Consider the following 26,389-nt stretch of genomic DNA (forward strand, 5'->3'; position numbering starts at 1 on the left):
TTCCATCACCCATCCTACTCCTTGTAAGAACTGACTATAGGCAAGAGGCCTGTCAAAGCCCATAATCTTACATCATTAAAAGCTTAAAAAGAGAGGGAAAAAACACAGCTCCAGCTAATCCTCATTTCATCAGGAAAGGATCACCAATGTATGAGACAGGAACATTTAAGTAGCCATAATGAATGAGGTATCTGGAATCTCTCAGAAAATACAAGGTGCTCCTCATTTGTCTCCTTATGGTAAAAAGTATTACTCGATCTGTAAAACTAATTAAGTCTTTAATAAATCATTTTAAGAAGTGAGCCTACTAGCAGGAATTTGCAGGTACCTTTTACACTACCCTCCCCCAACCTCCACACCGAGCTTTTATGATCAGAAATCAATAGCTACAAAATTGAGAGTCTTCAGAAACACACCAGACACCAAGTTGGATAAGGCTGTGCTTTATTACATGCATAATTACAAATCTGTGCTAAGTGAAAAATGTATAAAGCAATGGCGACCTGGGTTTAAGCCACACAGAGAAAGGGCTGGACAATCCCATTAACCTTTCTGCCAAAGTCCATTCCATTGCCTTTAACGTGATTGTTTCCTTTTCTTACAATTTGCATAGCACTTACTTGTCAAAGTACTTTCCTTTCATTGTCTCAGTTTATCCTCACAACAACCCTGTGAGGTAGGTAGGGCAATTAACACTATCCCCATTTTGCAGATGGGAACACTGAGGCACAGAGCGGTTAAGATCTCGAGGCTAGTTAGTAGAAGCATAGGGAATAGAAACCAGGTCTCCTAACTCCCCAGCCCACATCTTCCTTTTTGGACTATGTTCCTATGCTTGACCAGGGAGCAGAATGAACTGTGCAGTGAGCCACAGCTTTGGTACAGGCTGTGCCTATGAACAGGGACCAATGTCTCTAAAAGTTAGAATAAAGCTAAGAAAGCGTGACTAAAGGGTTGGCAACACTCAGATAAATAATTGCTCTGAACAGCTCAGCACCAAGTTTCCTGTGGAAACTCTATTAGCTTCAGTTGACTCTAGTTTCTGGACGCCTAGCTACTGCTAATGTCTATACCTTAGCTTCGGTTGAACTTTTACCAACTCTCAGGAACTAAAATGTCGAGTCAGACAGGTTTTCTTTGGCTACTGCAGTTGGAGCCGGCCCTACAAATGAGCTTATTACAGAGACATTCATATAGTGGTCCATGGGCTGGAACCGGCCCCTCTGATCCTCCTGGCCTCACTGGCTCACCTGACAGGTGGTATTTTTCCCACAGCCAGAAATGAATGGACAGAGGTAAGAGCAGGAGGCTGGCCTTGGTCAAATGAAGAAGAGTCACCATCATTACATCAATGGCATCCTTAGGTGACATGACCAGGGTGCTGTCCGTCAAGCCCAACTCCTTTCTGGCCTGTACCTGGTTAGCAGCATAGCTTCAAAAGACAGTTTAAAAGAACAAAATATTAAACACATCATTTTTTTTTACCTAGAATGAAATTAATTCTTAATCATTACATAGTCCCAAGGGACCAAATATATAATAAAAAGTAAATATTTATTAAAATCTGAGTGCTAAAAAGGTGGGACAATGGGAAAGAGAGAGAAGGGATAAAGTGAAATGGAGGAGGGAAAAGGAACACTCTTGAAGGACCATATATTTGAGGTACACTCAATAAGATAATGAGGCTAAACATTCCTACCCTGACAAAACCATCTCGGGCCATTCCCTTATCTCCATTCTGCCAGGTGGCATTTCACTCATCAAACCCTAGACCGCCTCTGACTTTCAACAGATTTGGACTAGTAGATGATAACAAGGTTTAGCAATGAATACTTCACATGTCTGCATTAAGATGCTAAAGCCCTGGACACTGCCAACAGATACCATTGGCTTTAGCCCCTACAGTGGAGCAAAGCCCCACTGGTTCCATCAACTCAGAAGTATCTTCCATTCTCTACTCTCAGAATGATCCTCTCCCTCCCCAAGGTCCACATTCAAAATAATACACTTAGAGTAACTGAGAAAATTTTTTGAATTCAGGGTATTGGGGTGAGGAGAGACAGAGAGACAGGGGTGGGGAGGAAAGAGGAGGAGAGCCAGAGATCATTTATTTAAACCCTCATATTTTTATACCATCACACACTTTCTTCCCCTTAAAAGGCCAAACTTTAAGCAAGGCATTCATTCAACGAGTGTGCACCCAGAGGCTGAAGACCCTTTGGCAGGAACTTAGAGGTAGGAATTTAAGACTGCGGGATTGGGCTGGATGACCTGATAGGTCCCATCCAAGAAACGCAAACTCCGCACATCATAGACCTTCTTTCTTTCTTGGGTGATTTGGCAAAATCAGACTACAAGGTGGAAAAACCGATTTTGCTCCCTACGTCACTTCAAAACTTTGCCGAGATGCAGATGTTTAGAAATGAGACTGTGACCAGCAAACATTTAGGGAGTAACTTGAAGTTGCTAACACCTACTAGTCCAGGAACTCTTCCCCTTGGGGCAAGCAACCAAAATTGAGGCTGAGCACAGCTCAGTGGTTACCACAGGTCAAATTTACACAGCTCCCTGAGCTCTGAGAAAGCCTCACCTTTTTCTTTTTAATCTACAATAAGTACATACCAGGGAGGCTAACAATATAGATTTTTTAAATATTTTGCTATCAAAATTCAAGATAAGCTACCTAAAGCTTATCACTTAGGCAATGGCAGTAGACGCTGCCCTCCTCCGCAAGAGGGTCTGGTCTTGGGTCAGCCCTCTCCACAAAAGTAGACTGCCTCCACCAAATGCTGCTTTGAGCCTCTTGGTTGCTTGGAAAGCCTGGTCTTTGGTAGACTACTAATTTTTTCTCTCCTTGAGGCACATGATCAAGCAGTTTATAAATGTCGGGGTGTTTGGCTTGGGGCATGGAATGGCCTTCCTCCCACCATCTTACAAGAACTCGTATACTTGCTTACTAGGCTTTTTCCACTGCCATAACTTTCCATTCTCTCTCCAAAGGGAATCCAGGTTATCCCAGAGGTGGTTAAAAAAAAAAATCAAGGTCGTCGGACACTGAAGTTCAGACCACATATTTAGACACCTTTTTTTTAAGGACTCAATATTTCACCTCCCCTTTACTTTCTGAACTCCTCATTTTTTCTCAGAGTTTTTAAGAGCTCAATACTCTATGCACCACCATGAAAGATGCTCTCCTGCTTTCTCTGAACAGATGAGTGGCCTGCGTTTGGCTCTGATCCAGTGAAAGTAAACCGATTCCTCACAATACAATGTGGTCAGTCATCAGTAAGTACTCTGGCAATATAAAACACACTGGTCATGTCAAATTTTCAACTGTCTTCACTATCATTTATTAAAAACTCAACTTCAAAAACTGCACTCCTTGTGATTTATTAAAAAATAAAACCAAAAGATACTGTGGGGTAACAAGTACACCTTCCTACTCATCACCTAACTAAACAAATCAAGGTCAGGATCCAACCGGGACAGGTGATCCAAATACTTAAAACATACAGCAGTGATTACATTCCCTGATCGACTCTCTTGCACGCTGTTTTAAAAAACACATTTGCTCCCCCGACACCTGAATGGGTTCATAAATTCATAGTTAAGAATTACTTCACAGCCTTAGACCACCCAAAGTCCCCATTACTTTATCATTCTTGTGTTCAAGCACAACTGAAGACTTGCTAGAGACATTTATGCTTCTTCTCTGCTCTTCCTGTAAAGGGTTCAGATTCAGCCTCTGGTGCCAAAACAACGGAACTGCTTTGCAGTTCCATCAGCAAATTAATCGACTGCTCTGCCAGCTGGCAAATCCAAAGTACCATCAATGTCAGATTATCCACCAGAGGATATCTGCTCTGTGGATTATACCACCTCTACTCCACAGCTGGGCTGAGCCTGAAGGACACCAGAGCCAGAAAAGAGGGGGAGTGTCTGAACGTACATCCAAATAGAAGTGATCTTAAAAGTGGCCATTATTTTGCTTGTTCAGTCCCCTGCTTCTGGCAGTGGCGTAACTAATCATGCCTTAACTATTTCGGCTTCTTTAATTCTTTACATCACAGATCTGAAGATACAAAATATAGCAGTTAGACTTTTACAAATCCATAGACTCTCATTCCTTTCGTGGCCTGGATGCCTACCAGATATTTTGGCTTGGAAAGCCCTAACTCTCTCGAAGCACTTATTGGCATTCTTTTGTAAATCCTTTCCGTGTGTCGGGAAACCTTCTTTCTTATTACCAGAATCGACTGGTCTCGGCTCATACTAATTTTTACATCACAGATTATCCAGTCTTTTGCCACTGAGGTATGTGGCCATTTGAGACTACTGACAGACCCCCCTATATCAGCTTTGTTGGTTTAAGTATGTCCAACTGCTGAATTGGCAATGGCAGAAAGAACATTTTCCTTTGCCTCAAGACAAGAAACTCTGAGTGTTAAGGTGCTGAGCTAGCAGTCTAGCAGAGAGCTCTACCACAATTAGCCAAACTTGGAGCCAAACCATCGGACTGGACATATAATGGATACCATACACTACAGCTACTTCTAGCATATGAGTTACAAGGATTCCTGAGAAGCTGAGGTTAATGAATGAGATTTATCAGGAGTGAGGTATCAAAGGGATATTATTCTCTGGAGGGCCAATCGGTGCTTAGTATCTAGAAAGTATACCTTGGCACAGTGTTATCTGATTTCTTGAATTTATTCTCTGAAGTAGCACCTGAACACTGGCTCATCTGTCTCAAATCAAAAACAGAGCCTAGAAGAAACACAAAGGCAAACTTAGACACTCTCCATATCACTGCTGTACTATGAAATGCGACCAAACCTTTCACCATCACCAAATACCAGAGATACTAACATTTCCTGTTTTGCAAACTTTAGTTGGACGGCTGATAAGAAAAGACAGGTAGTGAACCAGAAGTACACACATAAGAACTTTGATTTGCGCACAACAGACGCGGTGGTCAGGCAAATAGCCTCATCTCGTGTGAGGGAATCAGTGGTACAGAAGGGACAAAAGACGTGAAGTTACTGAGTCGTGACTATAATATAATATAACCTAGGGAGGTTTTTGTCTTTTTCATTAAAATGCTAGAGTGATATACTTAAGAGGAGAAACTCTGGTGACTGCCTTGATATTTTAAAGATAAAAATCAAAATAAGCCTTGGCTCCCCAGTTCTAGGCAATAAAAGAATTTCAGATTTTGGAAAGATAAGAAACTAGGGGTAAAAAATCCTAGAATCAGAGATAGACAACTTTTAAAATGAGGTATGCTGAGGTGCTTGGAGTGGGAGGAGAGGCTGTGCCGAGTGACTGCTGATTCTAGGCTAGAAGCATGGTGGGAAGCGCTGGGAACAGACTTGTAAAATGGGAAAGGCTCAACTCCCACCCCTAGCATTTGAGTCTCACTGCTGTGGGCGTCAGCATGGAAATGGAGCTACTGGGCTATAAAGCAAAGCAAATGGTTGTGCGTCACCTCTCGTCCATGGGCTGTAAGATTGTAGAGGCTGGGTTTACAATTTAACTAGCCCTGGGAGTTACTTTTTTGTAACAGGAATGATTAACCGGGCACACTACTCAATCCCAAAGACAGGACTCAGGACTGAGGCGTGGGAAAGGGAGAATGGAGGGGGAACAACAGCACGTGGGTAAAACTGTAGAAAACGAAACAGTAGTCGGAATGATGATGGTGGCTCTGTAACTCCACCAGGTGTCCCTAGAGTGTGATATTTTCTACTGCAGTAAAGGTGGTAGGAAATTGAGACAGGCACCTTTTCAATTGTATACAAGCACCTTTGGTGTCACCAGGCCTTGTCCACACCCCTGGGTCTCAGGAAGGTTCTGCATTTTATTTAGAATTCTAAGGAGCCTCAAGAGAGTCACAGCTGCCTATCCTGTTCCAATGCCTTGAATATACCTGAAAGTACCCCAAGTCTAAATTCACGATCACGGGGACAACACTGGCCTGTTATATATATGTACTTAACACTGGGAGGAGGCATGAGTGCCCAGTCATTTTAGTACTGGTGGTTGTTATGAAGGAATGCATGAGAACGCAGATACAGTTCGGGATCTTCCCTGGTTTACCAGTATGCAGTCTAGACTTGGTTCCCTTTACTATTCTTACATATTCCAGAAGCTAAAAGCACCATCACTCATGGAGGTGGCATCTGGGTAAGAGTTGGGACCTCACAAAAATGTGAAAGTCCTGGTTATTGACTTTGCTTAGAACTTTACTAATCATTCGTTTCAAGGAAGATGGAGAAATCATTCCTTGCTACTAACAAATTCGTGGCAAAGTCCTTGTCTACTAGCTAACAAAGGCCATCTGGAAAATTACCCTTTTTGCAGACAAGGAGAAAATTCTATAACTTATCTTTTGTGCACTTCAAAAGAGTACCAGGAACAAGCAAGCTATAAAAGTCAACCTCTCTACATTCATTTAGAGGAGATTAACCAAAGCAGCATTGTCTTATAATCAGGTATTAAAATTAACATACACATACACACACATAAACTAATAATGCTAAATATTGTAACAAGAACAAGATAACATTTGAACTGAATTCACAGTCTGGAAAATACCATTCCTATTTTCCTTCTGGTTTTCCTTTCTGTGGTTGGAAAAGCAAAGTCCCTGGTTTACACTTCATCTTCCACCAATGACAGAGTCCAAAAAAGTGACTTTTTCATGAGCTTCCTGCAGGCTATAGGTCAGGACGGTTGGAATTTTTCTTGCATAGTTTTCAGTGATTGCATATTGGCTAATACTTATGTTTTAAATTAAAAAAATCTTTAGAAAAAGAATTAAACCATAGCAATCTTGTTTACTCTTTCATGAAATCTTCCTAATGCAATATCACAGAAGCCTAACTGAATTTTCTCCTAAAGAGAAGATTAATTTCCAGAGATTATGTAGTGCAACTGGTTAACTTGTAGGAAAGAGACAACACACAAATATAACTTCACCATCCAAATGTGGGAAATGTTTTTTGGGTACCCAGTTAATAAAATATATCCATGGTCTGCAATGTCCTTCCTGTTTTATATCCAGTACAACCCTGTGATTCTAGTTGAAGAGAATGGAATCAGGATCTTGGTTCGCCATCTGTGCTATATGCTTTAGCACATCCTTTTTGGTAATGATTCCAAGCAATCGCCTAAAAGATAAAACAAGACAAAAATTAATCTGTAGTTAAAATAACATTCTCAAAGGTGACACTTTTTGTGGTCCTTTTCATCTTTGTCTTTGAATACTATCTGTACTTACAGAACGATGACAGGACTAGATTACATGTACCAGGTAAATGGGACAATGCATGGGTCCCGAAGCATGCTCTAAGCACTTCTTCCTCTAGGTCTTAAATCCTGCTATTTGCTGTGGTTTAAATATTCTTCTCTCTATATACAAATCTTACCTTTTGCAACCCAGTTCAAATGTCCCTCTTCCAGAACACCTTCCCTGATCCTACGAGCCAGTAATAACTGTGCCCTCCTCCTGGGAACAGCGTGTTCTGTGCACACCTCTTCCGTAGCATTTGTCCAATTTGCTGTGTTCTCAGCTTCCCTATAAACACTGTATGCTCCTTGAGGGCAGAGAAGGGTCTCATTGCTTTTTGCCTCTCCCCAGAATCTAGTGGAATGCCTTCTTACATGAAGTACAGATTCAGTAAAGGTTGAATGGATCAGTTAGGAAAAGTCCCCTAACTGATCTCAATCCTGCAAGACATCTGCTACGCTATTCAGAAACTGTAGAGGGCGAAATTCTTATATAATCATTAGATTAACATACCAGGGTCAAAAACAACAACAACAAAAACAAAAACACGCACCCTTCTCCTCAACCTCATTTCTTTTCCAATAAAAATAGCATGGCTTCCTTTACTGGATAAGAAATATCCCAGAAAGAAAGAGCCTTAGCCTTGGAAGTCAGAAGACTTGTGTTTAGGGAGTTCCCTGGTGGCCTAATGGTTAGGATTCCGGGCTTCCATTGCATGTCCTGGGTTCAATCCCTGGTCTGGGAACTGAGATCCCGCAAACTGTGTGGCGAGACCAAAATAAATAAATAAATAAAGGCTACCACTACTAGACAGTAACTGAGGGTCCTTGTGCAAATCTTTAAACCTCACTGGAACTTGGTTTTCTCACCCTCAAATAATAACAACAAAGGTATCGTAAGCACCAAATACTATACATATACTACCTAATACCATTATAATTTCAGTGCTGCCTGTTCATGAGAACATAGTTGTTTCCTTTGTGGGGGAGGAACTGAGTTATTTATAAGTACAACCAGCAGTTCGCATCTCTCAAACCCACTATCTTCCCCAAACTCCTTTTCTATTAATTATGACAAAAAAAGAAACACATTCATCTTCATCTCAGAGCTTCAAAAAGGTCTATAAATGCTACAAATATTCATGTGAGTTGGGTTCTTCTTTCTTTATCTCTCTACACTCTCTTTTCCTCCCAAATCCAATTTGCCTTCACCAAAGAGCTCTCACCCATTGTGTGTAACCAGGCACTGCCGCAGTCCCAGCTTGCGGAAGATATCTACCACGATCTCCATGGGTGTAAGGTCAGTCACAGTGAAGGGGCTGAGATCCAGGATGTTCCGAAGCTTGAGGGTAGGTGGGGTGTATGGTGGCACTGGAGGAGAATGCTCGGTGAAATAAATGACAGAAGTGCTCACAACTCCATCCTGTTTTTTTCGAGCATTTTCTATTTGAAAAGTAGAAAACAAAAGGTTGAAAAAGGAATGACTACTTCTAAACTTCTGGCCCCTAACCAGTCCCCTCTCCACTCTGTCCTTCCCCTTTTCACGCATGCATGCATGCTTAGTGATTGATTGTATAGTTGATTTACAATGTTGTGTTAGTTTCAGGTATACAGCAAAGTGATTCAGTTTTATATATGTATATATACATATAATTATATATATATATATTGATATATATAAACATTCTTTTTCAGATTCTTTCCCATTACAGGTTATTACAAGATACTGAATATACTTCCCTGTGCCATACAGTAGCCTTGTTGCTTATCTATTTTATATATAGTAGTCTGTACCTGTTAACCCCAAACTCCTAATTTATCCCTCCCTTCCCCTCATGCATATTTATTTATTTCCATAGTGGATTCCCTTATCCCATTTCTGAAATCCTTACCAATTGAAATAATGAGGTCTCTTCGGAGGACAAAACCCACAAGTCTTTGGGACTCCCGGGACACCACAACTGGGAAGCCACTGTAAGTGGTTTCACTGATTATGGTCTCTACGTCTTCCACGGTCATACTGTCCTGAGTAAGGACAGTCAACAAAGGATCATTTCTCCGGGGTTTCATCACATCCATTGCCAGGGTCTTGTGAGCAAACTCTTCTTTGGCTTCAAGAAAGGGGTATCCATTGAGACGGATGTGGGCATCATAGATGCCCTCCCGCCCAAGAGCATCTGCCACCCACTTGCTTGTCATGGCTGCGGCCATCAGAGGCACAATGTATTCCAAGCCACCAGTTAGTTCAAACATTATGACAACAAGAGAAACAGTCATCCGAGTCACCCCGCCTGCAAAAAACAGACACAGGCTACTTACTGAAGGGAGCAAAAGTATAGGATTCATTACAGTTATGGGCCTGTCACAGGCCCCATCCAGAAAAAGCTACTTACCAGAAACATCACTAAAAGGAGGCCTCACCTATAGACCCCTGCAACTGCATTCAAGCAAGTTTACAGTGAACATGAGTCAGACTTCTAAAAATAATCTCTACAAAAGTACAAGATACCTCCTTCATTCTTCGTCTTTTTTTCATTTGTCTGTTGCTCCCCACCCCCCAATTATATAAGTAATTGCATAAGATCTCTATGATTTGTGTAACACTACAGATACGAGAGGTTCTCTGGGATGTGCAGGCCCACGGTGGAAAGATAACAAAATACATATATTTTTAAAGTATATAAAAGAAAGCCATTATCCATAAGCTCACTGTCTAGAAATATGCTGAGTAAAAATTTCAAATGACTTTTTTCAAAAACGTATGTTTTTATACAGATGAACTCATATTATACGTTTAAATTCCCCACCATGCTTTTTCTCCTAACTTTATATTAGGAATACTTTGTATATTAGTACAAATGTATTTAACATTGTATTTAAAGATATTAAACCTATTAGCATCACATTCAGTGGCTGTATGGTATGGCATTATATGGATGTACTATACCATAATTTATTTAACCAGTCCCTTATTGTGCTTTTAGGTTGATTCCAGTTATTTGCTATTACACATAATACCATGATGCACATTCTTGTGCAGATCATCTTTGCCCAAATTTCTGATTATTTCCTCAATATGACGGAATTTGAGAGAAGAATTACTCTCAAAGGGGAGGAATGGAGATATATGGTAAAGAATGCTTTCTTAAAGCACTTGAAAATGGCAAGCCCAACAAGAAATGGAGAGTCATCTTTAAAAAAATCTACAGTCGGGCTTCCCTGGTGGCGCAGTGGTTGAGAGTCCGCCTGCCGATGCAGGGGACACGGGTTCGTGCCCCGGTCCGGGAAGATCCCACGTGCCGCGGAGCGGCTAGTACCCGTGAGGCATGGCCGCTGAGCCTGCACGTCCGGAGCCTGTGCTCCGCAACGGGAGAGGCCACAACAGTGAGAGGCCCACGTACCGCAAAAAAAAAAAAAATCTACAGTCAATTGTGTTTAATATCACTCGTCTTTATAATGCCACCTGGGTAGCAATCTCTTTGGAATCAATGCAAACAGTACTCACCCAAGCAGGCTGCAGCCCCAACCATCGCATAAAGGCCAGGGGTGATACAATCCGCTCCTTGACTGCACCAGCTATTGAAGATGGCCCAGTCATGGTGGTAATAAGCCAGCTGTTCCATCCCTACTCCCAAAAGCCGACCCGCTATAGCACCAACAGCCATGCTAGGGATAAAGAGGCCAGAAGGGATCTGCAAAGAGAAAGCAAAAGATGGTCAGTGAGAAGTGATGTGATCGTCCGGCACATGGTAAGGGCTAGAGGACTGACCCTCTGCGAAGCGAACAGGCCAATGACAATTTAACTATGCACTACGCTAGCAAGTGGCCGCAAAGATTTGTGTAACACTACAGGGACTAGAGGTTCTCTGGAACGTGCAGGCAAGGACGACTGCAAAGACGCTTACCCTGATTCGGGGTCCATCAGGCAAGAGCCTGAACTCTCCAGACCAACACAGAACTGGAGGCAGAAATTAAGCCTTTCCCAAAGAAAAAGGAAAATAGATGGAGTTTCTCATATATGCAGACATTTTCCCCAATTTTGAATTCTAATCAACAACAATTACCCTTTATTGACTATCTACAATGTTCAATGCTGGATGCTCTATGGACCAGATTTCATGGGTTCTTTACAACCACCCCAGGAGGCAGGTGTTATAATTCCCAACTCGCAAAGGACCTAAGGTGCAGAGAGGTTAAGGAACTCACCCAAGGCCAAGATTTAGTAAACGCTGGTACTGCGGTTTAAATGCAATGCTTGTAACCACTCTCATGTATTGAATCTTGACCCATTACTCACACAAAAAGGATGGCACATGAGGTTTCAGTTTATTTTAACAGTATAAAGAAAGAATAAATGATTAAGTTTTCTTAATGAGATAGTGACTATGGTTGCATGACTGTCCCAAAAAGGAACCCCCATCTGTCTCCCCATTCTTTTTTTTTTAACACCTTTATTGGAGTATAATTGCTTTACAATGGTGTGTTAGTTTCTGCTTTATAACAAAGTGAATCAGTTATACATATACATATGTTCCCATATCTCTTCCCTCTTGCGTCTCCCTCCCTCCCACCCTCCCTATCCCACCCCTCTAGGTGGTCACAAAGCACTGAGCTGATCTCTCAGTGCTATGCGGCTGCTTCCCACTAGCTATCTATTTTACGTTTGGTAGTGTATATATGTCCATGCCACTGGAAGCAACCTAAGTGTCCATCATCGGATGAATGGATAAAGAAGATGTGGCACATATATACAATGGAATATTACTCAGCCATAAAAAGAAATGAAATTGAGTTATTTGTAGTGAGGTGGATGGACCTAGAGTCTGTCATACAGAGTGAAGTAAGTCAGAAAGAGAAAAACAAATACCATATGCTAACACATATATATGGAATCTAAGAAAAAAAAAAAGGTCATGAAGAACCTAGGGGTAAGATGGGAATAAAGACACAGACCTACTAGAGAATGGACTTGAGGATATGGGGAGGGGGAAGGGTAAGCTGTCCCCACTCTTTTTTTGACTCCTAGGATACAATAGTGCATTCTCAATTTTCTGTGCTAAGAGAGGGAAAATGATGACAGAGATAATCCAAACAGCAGATTATTTTAAAATAGCTTGTATTCAATTCTGGAATATATTTGAATCAGGGTGGGTCTGATGGTCTGCAAATTCACTTTAGATGAAAGAATGAAGCCACGAGGTAAAAAGTAACTCAAGAAGCATTGAAAATCTGTCCAGGGTGTTGAGGAGGATGCATATCAATTCAGAGATTACAGTACTGCCTAAACCGACTTGCTGGCTCTTATTTTCTGGTTTGAATCTCCATTTCCCTAGAGAAGAGGAAATACCTTGGTAGCTGAGTGCTAAAAAAAGAAACAAACAAATGAAAACCAAGGAAGAGAAGGAAAATACTTTACAAATTTTCCTTCCTGGTTTCTTCTGACACACGGAAATGATAATGGGTACTGAAAATAAAAGATGCTGGCCTAATACCAGCTGTTGATAATCTAAATACTAATTTAGGATCACCTGTGAAGTTCTTGCTAATTGGACACTGATAACTGTAAAAAATACATTTAGCTACCTATTGGGTTGAGCCATATGAAATTGCTATTTTAGTGGTCAAAATGGTCGGCAACTTCTTTTGGTTCAACCTACTATCTTGCTTTATTCGTAACTCTAAAGCCACTTTATAAGGACCAAAAATGTGTTGGTCAGATATTGTTTTGATATAAAATGCACTGGAATAAATACCTCAGCATCCTTTTTGAGAGGCAAAATATGTTTTCCACAGAAAAGGAGAAAATCTTTCTACTTGAAATCTCATCACTGAGGTTTGCATTTGGCCTAAAACTGGGCTTGCACAGTTTTAGATAGAGGTACAATCATCTAAGAAGTTATGAGAACACGTGGGGGTAAAAAGGGATTTGGGTCTTTGAAGTTGGATGCACCACACGAACTATGAGAATCGTACAATATCTTGGCTTTGCCCTCCAAACTTACAGCCACACAAATATCCACCAAGGACCAAAAGAATCTCCTCACCTTCATGCCAAAAGTGAATATAGTGATGACAATTTTCAGTATGAGTGTCAAGGCCAGCTGCCACATTGCGCTGTAGACTCCCACACCAGCTGGTCTGTCGGGCAGCTCACCCGCCTTGCTTGTGTTGAAACGGTTCTCATAATCACAGAGCTTAGAGGAGTCCAGAAGGCCACAGTCATTGAACAGCTCAGAAATGAGCTCACTTGTGCTCATACGGGTGTACTCATTGGGGAAAGCCAGGATGGCAGTGATGGCCGTCATGACGAGTACCTCTATGACAGGATACTTGCCCAACTGGGTGGTCTTACGCTTCCGACACCAGGCAATATTGGTGCGGATAAACAAAGCTCCCCACAGACCACCAAATATGCCCAACAGAATGAAGGGCACGAGCTCAAAGAGATGCCATGGGGTGTGAAACTCCACATAAAATAGAACCAGGCGGCTGTTCCCAAACGGATTGATGGAGCGTAGAGTGAATGCTGCCACTAAAGCAGCAAAAAACGAACGCCACAGTGTTTTGAGGGGAAAGTAGTAGCTGACCTATAAGAGAGAAAATGAGAAAGTAAGCTCAGTCAACGTGCATAAACTGGGGTGAAAACTGGTGCTGCAGGAATTAGAGTTGAGGATGAAAATGGCCTGGAGATCTCTGGCCCCGTGGCAAAGCACTGGAGTTGGGCAGAGCACTTTGGGACTGCAATGTACACAGACAATGGCCAGAATTCCTGGCACAAAATCATGTGCGTGGCTCTACAGACAGATAAAAGTATTACCTCTTCTAGGCTGAATAATACTCCGCCAATAGGTGCCCCAAAGGCTACAGATACACCGGCTGCAGCTGCAGCTGACAAGACCTATGATGCAAAACCCAAAATTAGTGAATAGATCAAGGCCACTTTCCTACCTTCAATCACATTTTAAAAAGGAATGTTAGTGGTTACTAAATAAAAAAACAATTTTATATGCTCCATATCCAATTTATCAAAAATGAAGTTCAATGTATATTTACTTTGAGAGCAAACACTGTATGCTGAATTTTGAACACATGGTTCACATGCTGGTACATGTAGAGGGCCTTCCTTCGTAATTAATTTAGTCATGTACTTGATCCCAAATTATGCCCCCATCCCCAACACTCCCAATTCCGTAACTGATTTTGAGTCTGCAGACCTATTTATCACCTAAATGAGATACTTCCAGTGATGTATTTACATAGCACTTTCTTTATAAAGGAAAGCTTTTAAAATGAGATTTTAAAGGTTCTAATGATACAAAACTGAAGTAATGATTGGCTCACAGCTAGTCAGAAGTTGAAAATATTCAGACAATAAGTATTTAGAGTTTCCTGTACTATGTGCCCTACTCCATGCCTAGTGACCTATGGAAACAGAAGTAGGGGGGCGACTAGAGGCAAAATTGGGGATAGATTTTGAAAGGAAGAGAAGACCTAAATGTGTTTAGGTGTGGCAAGGAAAAGGGTGAGGAGGGAGGGGAAGAGGAAGAAGCTGTGAGAGAGAAATTAAAAGGGACAAGGAGATGGGGAAAGAGAGCAAGTGATATTTCGAGAGCACCATCTTTGTATGTCATAGGCATTGGCGTGTGTATGTAAAAGGTGCATGACAAACACACCAGAATTAATAGAAGCATAAAGTCCTTTCATTGGATTCTGGTTGCTGTGGGGTGGTATATAATTTGTGGTAGTGAGGAACTATTTTTAAAAGGAAGTTGAATAAAATTAAGAGTTTTTGAAGAAAAAATGGTTCTTGGCAAAAAGAAATAGGCAGGTTTCTCTGGGAGTGCAGGATGGCCAAAGAAAATGAAGGGGGTGGGGGGGAAGAGTGATCTCTGGTGCTAGCTGGGGAGGACTTTGAAATTCAAGGCTAGAATGACTTTCATCTGAGAAGGATGAGGACATTTAACATGGAACTTGAGAAAGGGGATTTCAGTGACTTTGTTTAGGTTGAATTATGAGGGAGAAGAAAGAATCGAAGTGGCCTATTTGCCTTAATATTATGTTGTAGAGTAGGGTCTATCTACACCCTACCTTCTCAAATCTCTATTTTACTCTCAACCATCTGGCCACTTTGACAAGGCCCTGGGACATAAAAGGGTTACTGCTGATGGTGAGAACAACAGGAAAAAATAACTGCAAAGTCTGAATAAGCAACAGGAAGTGAATGACATTCAAATATTCATGAGTTTAGTTAGAAATATATATGACATCTGTACAGAGAACCAGCCAAATGAAACTCCTCTCTTATTTTATAAAGAACTATTTGAACAAAAATGCCAATTTTTATGGAATGAAAGTAACCAGCAATCTACAGTTTCAAAGTTACCTCTACCTATGCAAAACCAGCAACAATCAACACTTTACTCTTGACAGTTAAAATGTTTTTTTTTCATGTCTTTAGCTTCTGTTATACATTATTCCTGTCTAACAACCTCACTAATTTAATACTGCCTTTATGTCCCTCTACATTTGACAGATAGCTAAACAACCTACTCAGATTTCCCCCTCTCTCTCCTGCTAGCCTACCTCTCCTGCCAGGAACTTTCCCCCTTGAACTATCAAAATGTATTCCATATTTGAAATTTCAACATGTTTGAGTTTCCTTCCGAGTGTTATGGTGAATTTTGTTTTGTTTTGTTTTGTTTTCAGAACAAATCATTAGGTTCCAATTTTGTGAAAAATCCTTTCCAATGAAATGACCTTGGTCTTGACCCATTCCATATGTGATTTCTTTGTAATTCAAGGAAAATAGAGCAAGAACCATTTTCTTAAATCCTTAATTATAGCAGGACAAAAGTAACCAATGACTTGGAACTTTTAAAAAAATGTTCTTCCTCCTCAAAATGACATACATTAACAACTGTATAAACACGAGAACAACTATAGAGATGCTGCAGCGGGGTTAATTTAGCGGGGTTGAGCCAGAAGACAAGGGAGAGAGAGATCCAATACAGAGAGAAACCAATGCAGCGTCCTGTTAGGTAGAAATAAAAGATGGAAAAGCTGGCATCTTAAACACATGCTGAATTTTATATTCTTTCACAGGGATAAACAACTTTCTTTTAAAATAATCTTCCATTAGTTTTGTACTTATTTTGTAATAGAAATAGCACATGCTTGTATAGAATTATTCATAATAAAAAGTTGACGTCCTTACTTCTCCCTCACTTTCCCCCTCACCAGAGGTAGACATTTTTTAACAGTTTGGGGTGAAACCACTTTCCAGTCATTTTCTTTCTAGGTGCATATATACATACTTTTCAAAAACATTAACTGATTTTTACTATACACATTATTCTGAGATTGGCTTCTAAAAGTTTAATGGTATTTTATAGCCATCATTCCATGTGAGTATACATAGCATTATCTCATTCTTTTTAACAGTTGCACAGTATTCTAGAGTATGGACAGAATATTGTTTAATCAGTCCCCCATTGATGGACATTTTGATTGCTTCAGTTTTTCACGATGTTGACAGATGCTTCACTGTCCATCCCTATACATCTTTGTGCACACATGGTAGGATGTCTGTAGGATACATTTCTAGAAGTGGAACTTCTGGGTCAAAGGGCATTTGCATTAACACTGGTAGAATCTCCCAACTCTCATCCCTAAGGTTGTACCATTTATGCTCTCACCAAAAAAGAGACTATTAAGGCCGTTTGTTATTACCTCTCTGCGTTTGGCTTCATTCTTCCTGTATTTGTTGAAGCAGTGGCACAGGATGTTCCCACAGCAGCAAGCCACGTGCACTAGGGGGCCCTCTTTGCCCAAGCTCAGGCCAGATGACACTGCCAGCACCAGTGTTATGGTTTTGATAATCAGGGTCCACTTACCCAGATAGCCCCTAATAATGAAACCACTCAAGATAGTTTTTATCTGCAGGTCAAACACAGAGAGATTGAATACAGACTAAGTAAGGAAACAAGGCTAAGAAGCTATAAATCTGGTCCTCGTTATAGAAACTGCACCTTTTGAAAACAACTGATATATAAATGCTTGACCCACAGTGATCCCAGTTTGGGAGGGAGCCCAACAGCCCAAGAAAGTGAGAAATGTTCTTTAAACTTTCATGTTCCTTTTTTTCTTTTTGGCCATGTGATAGCTGGGCAAGGTAGTATTGTAAGTATGAGAGTGCATTGTATGGAGAAGGGGCGGCAGAGAGGGAGGGTGTTTCCCTTACTTAATCCTTACAGGCTAGTATAGCCCTGATTCTCTACCAAGGAATCTGTAACTATGACTTGGTCAGGAAACAGAGAGGGGGCAAGGTCATCCAGGTAACCTAAAATCTCTGTGGTTTCAGTCACTGTCAAGCAATCTAAACCAAAAGTACTTAGAAATAGGGTTTTAGTCACCCTCCTTCTAGCCCAAATCATATTGCAGGAAATGTAGCAAAACAGTTTTATTTCTTCTGCTCTAACAAAGTTAACAATACCACTATTTTTTCAGACCAGAAGCCTGGGATCTACCCTAGGAGCTTCTTGGTTAGGGAGTCGGGGAGGTCTTCAGGGGCCTGGTTCACCAGGAACCCGGAGGAGGCTAGGAATCAACTCCTTTATTTATTTTTAAAATATTTATTTATTTATGGCTGTGTAGGGTCTTTGTTGCTGTGCTCAGGCTTTCTCTAGTTGCAGCGAGCAGGGGCTACTCTTTGTTGCGGTGCACAGGCTTCGCATTGTAGTGGCTTCTCTTGCTGCGGAGCACGGGCTCTAGGCGCGCAGGCTTCAGTAGTTGTGGCTCTCAGGCTCTAGAATGCAGGCTCAGTAGTTGTGGCACACGGGCTTAGTTACTCCGTGGCATGTGGGATCTTCCCGGACCAGGGATCAAACCCGTGTCCCCTGCATTGGCAGGCGGATTTTTAACCACTGCCCCACCAGGAAGTCCCTCAACTCCCTTTAATGTCCAGGTAGCCCAGCCTGGGAGGAGACTGAAGGGAAGATCTAGAGAGGCCCTAGATTGCCTCGTGATCTGATCCTGCTTGATATTCAACTGTGGTATATGCTGGAATACATACTAAATCGTTTTAACTAAAAAGGATTCATTATTGTTACCATTTATAAACCATTTTAGAGACTCACCTCAGGGATTCCGGAGCCACAGGCGTACGGTGCGAACACCTTGACAAGAGATACGGCAAGGAAGGCAAATAGGAGAGCCCAGAGGACATACATGAAGTAATTGACTATGTAAGCAAAGGCTCCCTGGAACAGGGGAAAAAGAAAGACGCTTGTTTTAGCCCAGACAGCCCCAGTGAGGCATGCATCTCTTCTGAGGAATGGGTTTTCAGGAGAGGAGGTCAGAAAGAAAAAAAAAACAACATTAAATTGCTCAAGATGTTCCTTCCCAGACTGTCAGCAAAGCAACTGTCAGCCCACTTGCTACTGAAAATGAGAGGCTTTGTTACACCCAGAGGACACTGACAATGCCTTCTAAGGATGGACAAGAACGAAGAAGCAAATTCACTTTCTATATGAGTGCTTTGATAGATTTTGTAGTCAAATATATATGATACTATGTCAATTTCATTAAGAGTCTTAACAGCCCTTTTATTGGAATGGCTGAACCTTGACTACACATTTGAAGTGAAGACTGGCTCCAGAGTTCCATTAAATTCATCCTTGCCTACTACCTACCTTGGTGTCAAATTCTCATAGGTTAGGGTATCTAAAATTCTTTGGTATTTTTCTTAAAATAAGCAATGACATTCTGTAGAGACCACCACATCTTTGAGAGAATTTTGCCACTGTCGTAGCAAAGGTGTAGTTGCTGACTGGCAACAAGAAAATGCAGTAGAAAGTTTTGGGCTCTGACCATCAAACAAAATCAGTGAGATGCCAGATATCCCAAAGAATAAAACAGCAACAGCTATTTTTAAAAATGGAGAGAATATATTTATGAGACTATCCCCCTATTATAATGAAATCTGCCAGAAATCTAATTTTGACCACTAGCAAGCATTCACCAACATTAAAGGGCTCGCAAAATAGCTATGCCTTACAAAAAAAGATATTTTGAACACTACCAGATGATGCTTGCTCATAGAAACATTTGAAGTTGAAACTCACTCAAATTACATGAAACACAAAACTCAAGGGACTTTCGACTTTTTAAAACCTAAAACACTATCAAAATAATTCATTGACCTAGACAAGGAGAACCAAAATGCTCAGGTTTTTTCTGAGTTATAATTTTGACACAGGTTTCCCATTATTTTAGTCCCTCAGAGGAACAAATAATTGCTCTCTTGGCCTTTAGAATGTAGCTAGGGAGGAAGAATACTCTAGAAGTAGGAGACAAAGAGGAAAAGGGAGGGAAAGAGGAAGTAGCTGAAACTGACTAGAGGCAGAGACCAGGAGGTCAAGTTCTTGGCAGGAGAACTCTTCTTAAAACCTAGAAGACTCTTTCCCCAGGCAAGAATTTCATTCATTAAAAGGAGGGCCAGAGAAAGTTGTCACTTGTGCAAATCTCTGGCTCCAGTTTGAAAGTTATGGTTGGAACACTTAAACGCATGCACACAGCTCTCAAGGAGTAGCATGGGGGAGCCTTGTTGTGATGGAACAGTAGTTCTACATCTTGATTGTGGTGGTGGCTACACAAATCTACACATGTGCTAAAACTGTGGAGAACTATACACACACACACACACACACACACACACACACACACACACACACACACACACACAGACTCACCCTAAATCCGGAGCTTCTCAAACTTTTCAACCCAAGTACATACTCCTAATCTAGGAGAGAGGATAGGGGGTGGGGTACCCAGAGCAGAGCTGAAATAGATATTCTGTTTTATCTTAAACATAGGACTTTTGCATTCCTTTTTAATGATTGTTTACATTTAATTTTTGAAAAAAATTTTCTTCCAAATACTGATCAGGAAAAACTGATATTCTGGGAAAGCACATAGCATGTATCCTGAGGTTTCACATACCCTCTGGTACGCTGACCTAACCCCAGTCTGAGAAGCACAGACTTAAACCCTCTCACACATATAGTATGTAGCTAACCCAAGCCAATATGCACAGTCAGATATATGTACATAAACACTCTTATTTCTGACTTTATTATTTTCTTATCCTTCTCTTACCTTCACTGAATCTGTGGGGGTGTGTGCCATTTCAAATTGTTTGTGGACCAAGATAGGTACGAAAATAAATTTTAAAAGTACAAACAAACATCCTAGTCTTGTCCCCCTCACTTTACCAACAGAGTAGATGAGGAGTGAGCTGAGATAGTACCTGTTTTAGTTGGTGGAAGCCAGAGTGGAATTGGGAGTTGAGAGTTGTTTTGTGTGCTTTCGTGTTTAGTAGGAGAGATCTAACATACAAACCAAATGGTAAGAGAAAGGTAAGGAACCAAAAAACAAAATTACTTTTACATCCAAAAAGATACGCTAAAAGACAATGACAAATGAACATTTTAATCTCAAAATGTATGGGCAATTTTATCCCTGGGTTTCTGTTACTTTGCTATGGAATGTATCATAATTTTTTTAATGTTCTAATGCAATGCTCAGGGAAAAATCGCTTAAACACATTTTTAACCCATTCCATCCTTTGTTAGAAATTATAGCTTACCTGTTGGCTGACTCTGACATTTCTACGGAAATAGCTAGAGAAAGATTCAGTCACACGGTGTACTAACAACTAAGAAGAAACATCAGGCTTGTTTAAAACAAGCAAAACATTTTAAGTTGTTGTGTAAGCATCAAAAAACTCCACATGTCAGAAGAGATAGAAATAGGACTGCACTTAAACCACAGAGAAAGGCAGCTGGCACTGGTTCCCCTTTTCATGAAAAGGAAAATAAAGGAAGCTTCCACGTTTGCCACAGGGACAGTATAAGAAATGAAGTAAATGTAAGAATAATTAAATCAGTGGTTCAGAAATCGTCACTACGTGTTACCTCATTCGTGCTGATGATAAGCTGGGACCAGCTATTCCACTCTGGGCATTTGTCTCTGTCTTCAAAGGTGACGTGCTGGGAGTTCCAGCAACAGTGTTCATGGTTAAACCAGATTCCCCCTGTGCATATACCTTCTTTTAAGTCTGTCATCCAATGAGCGGAGATGTCTATCAAGCCAGCTAGGGAACCTGATTTGAGGGGAGGGAAGGAAAGGCCACAGTTGTCAGAGAAAATAAGGGAAAAGGAATCAAAATAATGGACAAGTATATACTTTCTCATTCCATCTGCAACCTCCTTCTGATTGTCTGTCTGCTTGCTTTTCACCTTTTATCTCTAATGGATTTTACCTGTTATTAAATGCCTGTTCAAGAGGGGAAAAAATAACAACAACAACATTGTCTGCATTAAACACTGTGTGTGCAGGATCTTTATTGTATATGGGAAACTTAGAGGAGAGCAAAGTGGTGGGGTGGGAGCAGGGGGCGAGTGGATTTGACTTTTAGCTGCTTCCCCGGCAAAGACTCTGCTTTGACTTAGAGTTGATGAATACTGATCCATAAAGACGGTCAAGTTTCTTAAAGTTTATTTTATTCTCACTTTATACATAAAACTGAGAAAATGTGAATTGCCCACGTTGAAGAATATTATATGATATTTATTTGAGATGGCTTGCCAAGGGCAGTTGATGAACACTATGAGGAAAAGGGCTCAGTCTCCACACCGATTTGGCTCCAGCAGCGAGGGAATTTGAGTGGTGGCAGGAAGGCATTCTAGGCTAAGGGAACTGAAGTTATAAAAGCACAAACTGTGATGTACATGGAAGATTAGATGAAGCTGTAGGTAGGTTGAAGCCTCCTGAGCCTAGGATGTGAACATTCTGAAGTTTTCTTAGTGACAAGGAACAAATAATATTTTATACAGAACGTTCCTCAAAGAAAATTATGAGAAAATGAATGGGGACTAATGCACTGCGGCTAATAGACTGATAGGGTTAAGATAGTTATAGTACTTTCAATTCTGCCCTTCTCATCATTTCTGCTGTCCAGATGAAGAAACGCTGGCATAAAGAAATTAAATGGTCTAGAATCGTGCTTTAGGGAAATAGCAAAGACATCATAAAATTCACAGCCCCTGAATTCCCAGACTGTTCCTGCATTCTGACACACTGCTTCTATTGTTGCTCTCCAATGCTTAAAAACAAAATACCCTGTGTGTATGAGGGAAAGAAAAATATTCACTGACCACCTAGTGACAAGATATACATTAAAAAGTTGAGGATATTACGCCTACGTTCCAACAGGCTGGAGGCCATGTCATGTGTATGTTTTGGTAGGCGCTAAGAGTGTTAACACACTCTCTTAGTTATTTACATATTTGAATAACCTAGTCAAATCTAACAAATTGTTTGACACCTACTCTTGGCCGCTCCAGTTCCCGCTGTCTCTTCCTTCTAACTCCTATTGCACTTATTGCCTGGATTCAGAAAACTAACACGATGTTAAAGAGTTTGGTTAATTCTCTGGTTGTTTCACGTGTGCATGTCTTATTCTACCTAACACTGGTACCCTTCATCCTATCTTCCCGTCTACATCTCCTTCTCCTTCTTTTCCCAATTGGCTCTTTCCTCCCTGGTTACAAATATTAGCAGGTTTCCCCTACCCTAAAGAATGAAATGCTTCCCCTTGTCTATGCTACCATTTCAAGCTTCTGTCCCTTCTCTCCTTCCAGTGACTACCCAGTATCCCCAAAACTTCTACAATGGTTGCCTTCCCTTGCAATCTGGTTCCTGGGTACTCCCTGGTGATCCAGTGGTTAGGACTCAGTGCTTTCACTGCAGGGGCCTGGGTTCGATCCCTGGTAGGGGAACTAAGATTCTGTAAGCCGCGTAGCGCAGCCAAGAAAAAAAAAAAAGAAATCTGGCTCCTAATATTTATCTGAGATGCTTTTTCAAGGTCACTGGTATCCTCCTAACTGCTAAACTACATAACCTTTTCTCAGTCCCCTTCCTTCTTGGCAGCTTCTGTGCAATACTCGACATTACAGACCACTCAGTCTATTATGAGCCAGCTCTAAATTGTCCAGACCACGTCTCTCTTCTGTGCGAGCCAGAAAAGGGACAGCATTAACACCCTAGACCATGGGTTGGCAAACTATGGCCCGAGGGTCAAATCTGCCTCTGTGTTTTTAAATAGAGTTTTTCTTGGTCACAGTCCAGCGAGTTTATTTTCCTACTTTCTATGGCTACATTCTTTCTATACAGACAATTTGGCCCACAAATCCTAAAATATTTACTATCTGGCCCTTTACAGAAAAGGCTTGCTGACCCCTGGCCCAGATAATCTTAGAAAACTCTGCTATGGATGAACCATTTCTCATTTGCTGCGATCATTTTATACTCCATGGCTCATGAATTATCTCTAGGTAACAGCAGCATTGTGAACAACTGGGCGCTGTGTTGAGTGCTGTATCGCTGTATTTCATTCAATTCTCGCAACAAACTTGTAATATAGGTACTCTTATCCCCATTTTACAAGTCAGTAAACTAAAACTTCCAAGGGTTAAGAAACTTGCCTGAAGTCACAAAACTAGCAAGCGGTGGGGCTGGGATTCAAATCCAGGTAGCCATAAACTAGAGCCTGTGCTATTAACTACCATTCCATCCCAACCGCCATCCAATTTCCCACCTTTTATTTTAGCTCAATATTCTAAATCTTCCTAGGCCCATCTTCTAATGCCACAAGGATATAAGTCTCAGCATCTCTGCCTGGTATTCTTGGCTTTCTGCTTTCCCCATGGGAGGGGAAGCCTGCTTGGGAACCTGCTTTAAAGCTGTATTGCATAGCAAGTGTGCTATTCGTGTTTAAGATTATATATTATTTGGAGTGGCTTAGAAGGTTGATGGAGAAGATAGGAAAAGGTGGTACCATCCCAGTCCTCGGTCACCATGAAAGAGTAAGAATTTAGGCCCCCTAAGGGTATGAGCCATATCTTACATGCTTTTCTTTACTCCCAAATGAGAGAGCAGATATTTAAGAAATAGCTACAAAAATCTCTCAGGAAGTCCTCTTCTACATGTTCTTTCCTAAACCCCATGCTTACTAACATGTTAAAAAAAAAGGGGGGGAATTCTCTGGCTGTCCAGTGGTTAGGACTCAGTGCTTTCACTGCTAGGGCACGGGTTCAATCCCTGGTCGGGGATCAAGATTCTGCAAGCCACGCAGCACGGCAAAAAAACAAAAACAAAAAACAAAAAAAGAAAACCCTGTCTCTAATAGAAAGGTTCTTCCTCAAGACAAGCACCAAAAGGCAGTACTAACAGCACCTTTAAATGGATACAATATTTTATAGCATACAAATGCACTTAAATGCATTTCCTCATTTAACCTCATTTATTTAAGGAAGGAGATGAGGTATTACTACCTCTTTATAGACGGGGACATCAAGCTTCCCAAAGGTCCACAAACAATTCCGTTCATGTAGGAAAACAGTAAAGCACAGTATTCAATTCAGTTCATGACTTGGGAGAGGGGCACACCACAATTTTAGGAGATTTGTTTAGAAAGCTCACATGGTTTACCATACCTGATAAAAGCCCAATAAGTAGCATCAACAACCAGCCAGAAAAAGCATCGCTCACACTGTGAATTAAGGCCCATGTTGACTCCTTGCTTTTATTGGTAATCTAGGGAGAGATGAGAAAACATTGATACATTCTACACACACTCTTGCTTTTTTACCTCAAAATGTGCGATAAAGAAACACAAAGACAAACCTATTCATTGGAAATAGATTCCAATTTAGAGTTACTTCTCAAATCTTTGGCTGAACCAACGCCACCGCGAACTTTGAGCTTTATTGAACCCTGTCTTACTGAACCCACCTTCATCTCCAGTATTGCAATGTCTGCAAGTACCTTATTCAGGACTTCCCTATTAGCTGCTAAATTCTTATAACATCAATCTGTTTTGCTTATTGCAGCGGTCTCTTTCTAGCCTGGACATCAGATAGTCCAAAGATGGTCTCTTGACTCACAGCAAATAGTTTGATTGTTTTTCAAAGAATAAACAAACACGGGCTTATTTGAGGGGTTAAAAGTACAATTTGTGGTTTTCTACCTGGGGCTGTGCTTCAGGTCAGGCAAATTCCAAGACTTGATACCACAAACCTCTTACTGTACAGTGATCACAGATGTTAAATGATATCAGGGATGATCTCTTTCATTTTCAAAAACCTGCTGGGAATATCTGCAGCTTTCAAGAGGTGCAGAAACTTTTACCTTTTAGGTCCTAGCCTTGTTAATTTAACCCTTCAGTGCCCACACTTCAAAACCAAGCATTCTAACAGCTTTGTCATTAGTGCTTCCCCCTTCTCTGTACCTGTTTCTTTTTTTTCTTTTTCTTTTTTTTTTTTTTTGGCGGTACGTGGGCCTCTCACTGTTGTGGCCTCTCCCCTTGCGGAGCACAGGCTCCGGACGCGCAGGATCAGCAGCCATGGGCTCCGGACGCACAGGCTCATGGGCCCAGCTGCTCCGCGGCATGTGGGATCTTCCTGGACTGGGGCTCGAACCCATGTCCCCTGCATTGGCAGGTGGACTCTCAACCACTGCGCCACCAGGGAAGCCCTGTACCTCTATTTCTTATCTTTGAAAGTGTAAGTTAGCTACCCATCTTGATCTGCAGTAACATCACAAGTAATAAATTACTATAAAATTTTAAAAGCAGTTTAAAATTTCATTTTGACTTATGACTTTAAGTTTCCAATTTAAGTGCTGAAAGTAGATGAGGTGATACTTTTCCCTATGACACTGTTTCCATTCAGATGATGAACAGTTAATGCTAAAAAAGGTCACCTTTGAACATTTGAGAAACACATTTTAATTGATTTTAAATTATTATTAGCTGATATAATGTGCCTCAGATGCAACCATTTTGATATAACGGGAAATGTGCCCTTGTCATATCACAGGTGGCTTTCACAATCTGAGTAACATGTTGAATAAGCAAATGGTGACAAACTGAACTCTGAATACAGATAGCAAAAATTCTAAAGCCGTAAGATTCTATATTTTAAAGGCTGCCTGATGAATTGATATAACAGAAAGCATATGTGTGTATGTTCCAAAATAG

The 26,389-nt window shown here is 41.0% G+C and overlaps 1 protein-coding gene across 5 annotated transcripts in view; it reads right to left on the reverse strand.

The window, feature by feature from the left end:
- Positions 1 to 427: 427 nt before the first annotated feature.
- CLCN5 (chloride voltage-gated channel 5) overlaps positions 428 to 26,389 on the reverse strand; it is a 159,735-nt gene continuing 133,773 nt past the window's right edge. For 2 of the 5 annotated variants that reach the window (XM_033849402.2, XM_019943636.3), the window contains 10 exons: positions 24,846 to 24,945; positions 21,264 to 21,451; positions 18,426 to 18,548; positions 17,020 to 17,226; positions 14,108 to 14,188; positions 13,335 to 13,877; positions 10,796 to 10,982; positions 9,183 to 9,581; positions 8,517 to 8,733; positions 428 to 7,172 (listed from right to left, as the gene is read on the reverse strand). In XM_033849402.2, coding sequence (XP_033705293.1) covers positions 7,082 to 7,172; positions 8,517 to 8,733; positions 9,183 to 9,581; positions 10,796 to 10,982; positions 13,335 to 13,877; positions 14,108 to 14,188; positions 17,020 to 17,226; positions 18,426 to 18,548; positions 21,264 to 21,451; positions 24,846 to 24,945 — 2,136 coding nt within the window. In that variant the 3' untranslated portion in view covers positions 428 to 7,081. The remainder of the gene's footprint in view (positions 7,173 to 8,516; positions 8,734 to 9,182; positions 9,582 to 10,795; positions 10,983 to 13,334; positions 13,878 to 14,107; positions 14,189 to 17,019; positions 17,227 to 18,425; positions 18,549 to 21,263; positions 21,452 to 24,845; positions 24,946 to 26,389) is intronic. The other 3 variants (XR_004524438.2, XM_033849403.2, XM_073799514.1) reach the window with 3 other exon arrangements.

The sequence above is a fragment of the Tursiops truncatus genome, chromosome X (genome assembly GCF_011762595.2).
Source record: "Tursiops truncatus isolate mTurTru1 chromosome X, mTurTru1.mat.Y, whole genome shotgun sequence".
NCBI classification, from domain to species: domain Eukaryota; kingdom Metazoa; phylum Chordata; class Mammalia; order Artiodactyla; family Delphinidae; genus Tursiops; species Tursiops truncatus.